Raw genomic sequence first — 6,000 nt, 5'->3', positions numbered from 1 at the left:
ACTATAGGATTCATCAAAAACGAAAGTTTTTGACCTACTCTTAAACACAGAGAGGGTGTCTGCCTTCTGGACTGAGGCAGGGATGTGGCTCCACGATAGTTAGTAAAGATCAACAATTAATTTACAAGATACATTTTGTAATAGGACACCCCAGAAGTAGTCCTCAGCTTGTAAATGGGGGCCCTTAAACATGTGTAAAGAGACACGATTCACATTATAATCTTTAATAAATTCAAATGTTCTAAATAACAACAAACGTATTTTAAAATATTTGCTTATCTACTTAAGATGATTAATTCCCTTATCCTGAGTCGTATTGTAGTCAGCATATGCCAATATTCTCAGATAATTTAATAGTCAGACATGGGGCTTTATCCATATAAATAAAGAGTTTACATGATTTGTATATCAGAGCATGTGGGGTTTAGGGTTGAAGTAGCTCTGTTTATTTATGTTTACATGTTTTGTTTTGGTTCATTAGGCTTATATTATACTCAGCATAAAGCAGCAACGGTTTTTGTTTAAGAGCTTGACAGCTGAAGGCTCTCTCCTGTCCTACTTTTGGAGATTCTAGGGACCACCAGTAGGCCTGCATGTTGAGAGTGTAGTGTTCTAAATGGATTGTATGAAACTAAATGCTTTTTCAGATAAGTAATGTAACATAATGACACACATAATATTACTGCAAAACTGTATAAACAAACAAACTAACAAATACATACATACATACATACATACATACATACATACATACAAGACATACATACATACAAGACATACACACACACATACGTACATACGTACATACGTACATACACACATACATACACATAATACATATATACATATACATACATACATACACACACACATACACACATACGTACATACATACATACATACATACATACATACATACACACATACACACATACATACAAACATACATACATACATACTTAAATTTTTAAAAACTGTTTTAATCTGTCTTACTTACTTTCTATTTTTATTTTCTGACTTCCCTCTTAATTGTATTTTTTGTACCCTGTCTGTAGCAGTTTGAAGTTTTTAGATAAAAATGTAAAGTGCATTAGAAATAAAATGTATTATTATTACATACATACATACATACATACATACATACATACATACATACATACATACATACATACATACATACATACATAACATTCTAAAACGGAAACGCTTTATTGTGAAATCAGCCGGAAGTGCTTGAGTCTCGTGCCTGTGTGTGACTTGATCCACTCAGACTTCGTCGGGGAGAAGTACCTGACTGCAACCGTGTAAATTCTCTCCGTTTCTTTTTTTTTTTTGCGGCTTTTAAGTAATTTTTTTTTTCATTTGGAGTCTTTCAGCCTTTGTTCCAGGATGGTCAAACTATCTTTCAACTCCGCTTTGGCCCAGAAAGATGTGAAAAAAGACGCCGAAACTCTTATTCCCGAGGAGGACACAGTAAGTAGAAAATGGCTAACGAACAAACTCACTGAGCTTCGGTTCAGATGGAAGACACACAATGTTTTTACGAGTTTCACTCTGTAAAACCACCCACTGTTTATGCTACAAGTGTTTTCCAACCACAAGCCTCTTCTATGGAGACTTTTGCTTGTGTTTTGTTTACGAACTCATTGTATATGTTTACATTTTTCGGTGTTTAATCCCATAGGACACAGTGTATTTGTTTGTATTTGTGCTGCTTTTCTCTATTCTTGTGCTAATTGTGTTTTTGTAAGAGATAACGTATCACATTTAGCATCAGTTCAATTATTGTATATTTATACGATAGGTTTAACGAGGATTCACAAAAAGAAGCGACGTTTACTGTGTTTTTGGCTGAAAAAGCATTAAAAATCAATCAACATGTGAAGAGACGATGCATATAGAAGCTAATGCACCAGTTAGCATAAAGTTAACATTTAGCTGAACACTGAGATAAAAACAATTTTATTTCTTGAGTATCCACTTTTTCTTGGCTCCTAGCCATTGTTAACATTGACTAAAATACAAACATGACAAGAAGCCTATATTTATTATTAGCTTGCTGTTTTATTGGTTGTCCCACTTGCTGTATTTTACTACATTAACTTGAATTGTGGCTTTAACTTATCAAAAACCGGTTAATTGTCAAAAGTGCGTCACTGTTACGGAGGACAGAGTGGGTAAACATGGAGAGCACGTCCCTGGTTCATTTTATCAGCTGTAGCAGCTTATATCTCCACTTCCGGGTGGAGAGGTGAGTTATGAAATTATTTAGCTTTTAGCCACTAGGTTTAATAATGTAGATTGGTCACTATTACTGCTTTTGTCGAGAGGTTGTGACATTGTTTGTTCCATAAATGAAATCATATAAAAGCCATCAGTGGGCTGGTGATAACTGTGATGGTTGCACTAAAATTAGACACGTTAGTTCGTGTTGAGATGAAGTTTTGAAGGCATAGAATAAATGATAAAGGAAAGATGACATTCATTAGAGACAGGATAAGAGTTGAAGTTGAAGTGAACATCTACGTCAAAGTAATGGATGTATAAATGAGCAACAAGTATATAAAGCATATACATATAGCTAGAAGTAAAAATGTGCCCAATTTTAGGTTTTTGAGTTATTATTCTCCTTCAGAGTCTGCTATTCCAGTTGACAAGCCTGACATTAGCTCCCAGCCACTGTCAGAGCTACGTTGTATTGTATAATAATAGTTTGTAAAATATCTATTGGTGCCAATTACAATGTCTATGGCTGCAGGATTTGGTGAAAGAAGCACATTGCGAGTCTGTATGCGTGGGTACTTACCAAGGAAAATGCACAGATTATTCTCTATGAAATCTGTATTTCTTCAACTCAAACATACAACAACATGAATTCCATTAAAATTATTATTATTATAACTTGTTAAATAATTTTGCATGTTTTACACAGCACCTCTGTTTGCTCAGTGCAAAATATTACAAGACGAGATTGTTTTCTTCCATTTCTGCAAACAGATCACCTTAATTACATTTTGTGATAAAATAATTCCACAGGTTGATATTGTGATTATGAATTAGTTAATTTTGCTGCCCTAAATTGCTTTATCTCCAGTAGTTTGTCTGCAGCATTTGTTTATTCGTCTCTTCCAGATGCAGCTTTTAATTTTGCAGACAAAGCAATTGAATAATTAAGCGGTTAAGAGCAGATCTGGGCTTTAAACTGCACACAGCTTGTAAAGATCCTCCTTTTAAGCCTCCACCCTGTTGTGAAAGGAGCTGCTTTGTGTTTCTTTCAGGCCGACGGAGGAAGCTGAGCTGTGTTAGCAGGGTCATAGACAGGGTGAATTCACAGAGGCATAAACTGGGCTGGAGATACCTCAGAACTAGATTTGATTGTATTTTACTGCTTCGCAAACATGAAAACTCAGGCTGTATAAACTTGTGCAAACAGGTTTTATTAAATGCATGAGGTCTCCAGCTCCCCTTGACTGTTGTTTTGTTTCATGTGATGCATATCTCGGTTTGCAAGTCTTCCACTGTGGTTCCTGTGTGGATAGTAAATACAGTGCTGTCTCTTACTTTAGGTTTCGATTTGACTCTGCTCTTTCCCTGATAATCGCAGCTTAATGTTTTCCTGCTGGGGATTGAAGTGGGCACAGAAACAGCTGATTCTGTTATTTATCTTGTTTGGAGGGATTTTCCTGCACTTGGCAGAGCAGTTCCATCTGTAGCACAAATTCAGCAAATATGAGGGCATGGTGCATCAGTTAGCAGTCACAGAAGTTTAAGTCATGCTTAGTCAGAATATTTCACAAGGTGTGAAAGTTTGCATAACCATCGGACACTGTATATTTTATGCAATTTTAGGAATTTGACACTCCTGTTTTCTACCTTGACTCAGCAACCACCATGAACAAGCTGTTGCATCTGTTATTGTGGTTTGTTGTCATCTGATCTGAGTTTTCCTGTGATGAAATATGATAACAGTTGATGTGTACTCACAGTGTTGATTTGAAAACATCAGAAACATATGATCTTTAAATGGAAATTAGCCATGACAGAAATCTTAATTTTATAACCACAACATCGTCTGACTAAATAGTATATGGAAGGGCTGAGCGATCTGGCCCAAGAGGAGGTAGAATCACAGTTTTCTAATCTCTGTATAAAATGCAGGCAAGTTACAACCAAACCATAGCATGTTTCCCTCTTGTTTCTGGAGGTTTATGTTCTGTGACGTGGCTTTTTGTTGTTGCTGCTGTTGTTATCTGGAAACATCATTTTGGACAGACTTTATCGCAATAATTTGGCAATAGCTGCTGACGTAGGCTAAAGACTAGCCCACATTTTCCCAACTTACATTCACACATGGTGCTGCTGTCTTTCACTTTCAATTTGCCCTGCCAGACATTTATGATAAACCAAAAATGTTCTTACACTCAGACATGACCCTAAAGAATCTGTAGCTAAATCCGATTCACCCCACATCAGAGATCAGAACCTGGCCCAGATTTGTCGTAACTTGTCGCTTTATGTCTTTTTTTTTTTCCACAGGGTTCATACGGGTGCTTGAAATCCTTGAAAATGTTTGAATTTCAATGTTGTGTTTTCAAGGTCTGAAAAGTGCTTGAATTTAAGTGTAAGTGCTTGAAAGTGCCTGCAATTCTAACTCTGTGATGTGAGTTATTTATTCATTTTTAATATTAACTCTGCCAGGTTAGATCCCAAGCCAAAGCTACTTACGGAGAGGTGATACATTTTGGAAAAATAAAACTTTATGTCAAAAAAGAAAATTAGCAGGTCTCCAGGTACATTTTTATCTTAATCTTTGTCTTGGTGTGAGTGTGTTTGAAGAACACCAAGTGGCTTCCCTTTTTTTTTTTTTGGATAAAAGTTTGTGTTGTCCGTTAATAATTTCCAAACTTTTTGCTATTAGGAAACATAATTTTAGCTGTTTATAGCATAGTACAATATACATCGTTGTGATAAACAGTGAAAAAAATATTATTTATTTATTTATTCATTCATTCATTCCTGTAGATATGTATTTTACCCCAGTCATAAGATGCTTTGCTGGAAAAATTAGAAAATGACCCTTAAAAGTGCTTGAAAAGTGCTTGTATTTGAAATTGAAAAATGTATATGAACCCTGTTTTTACAGCAGCAAAACAACATGACACAAATTGAGTTAAAATACTCAGTGCAGAAAAATGAAAGAATTGTGTTGTTTAACATGAATGAAAACTGAATTGGAAAGGTTGACCCATCTTAATGATACCCTAAGAAGTAGATCACATGCTACATTAAGGTCGATCACAGTCTAAGATTATAGGATCACCCAGCCCTAATCACTACTCAGATCATCACTGGCTTTTCATTTGGAGATTAATGACTATTTAGTGATTCTTGAACAGTATTTTTTATTTAAACTGTCCATCTCTAGTTGCATTCACATTGTTAAGATTGCAGTTTATTTTCATAATCAAATGACTTTTTTTTTTTTTTTTTTTTACATGGTATTTGATTAGTATTTTAGGGGAGAAGGACATTTTTACCTCCGCCAAGGAGGTTATGCTTTTGCCAGGGTTTGTTTGTTTGTCTGTCCGTTAGTGTGCAACATAACTCAAAAAGTTATGGACAGATTTTGATTAAATTTTCAGGGTTTGTTGGAAATGGGATAAGGAAGAAATGATTAAATTTTGGTGGTGATCGGGGGTGGGGGGGGCCCACGGGGGGGGCCACTGATCAGCCTTGGTGGAGGTCTGCGCTCTCCGAGTGCTTCTAGTGTCTCTTAGTTCCTCATTTATGGTTTTCCATTAAACTTCCTCTTTTTGAAACCGTCTGTAAATGAATGTGAGAAACACTACAAACAGCACTTGAGCAGCCGTTGGTTGTATTTTTACTCCTCCTCAGACAGTTTGTCAGACTTTACCAGGTTAAACCAATGAGCTAAATCCTAAGCCTGTCTGTGAGCCAACACAGCTGCTAAGACATTTATGAAGAGTCAAAATAGACAGT

The 6,000-nt window shown here is 35.9% G+C and overlaps 1 protein-coding gene across 2 annotated transcripts in view; it reads left to right on the top strand.

Moving 5' to 3' along the window:
- Positions 1-1,251: 1,251 nt before the first annotated feature.
- LOC115412458 (integral membrane protein 2B) overlaps positions 1,252-6,000 on the top strand; it is a 39,231-nt gene continuing 34,482 nt past the window's right edge. The window contains exon 1 of one of the 2 annotated variants that reach the window (XM_030124986.1): positions 1,252-1,473. In XM_030124986.1, coding sequence (XP_029980846.1) covers positions 1,390-1,473 — 84 coding nt within the window. In that variant the 5' untranslated portion in view covers positions 1,252-1,389. The remainder of the gene's footprint in view (positions 1,474-6,000) is intronic. The other variant, XM_030124987.1, reaches the window with a different exon arrangement.

This window comes from Sphaeramia orbicularis, chromosome 21 (genome assembly GCF_902148855.1).
Source record: "Sphaeramia orbicularis chromosome 21, fSphaOr1.1, whole genome shotgun sequence".
Lineage (NCBI taxonomy): Eukaryota > Metazoa > Chordata > Actinopteri > Kurtiformes > Apogonidae > Sphaeramia > Sphaeramia orbicularis.
This window is presented reverse-complemented; position numbering and strand designations above follow the sequence as displayed.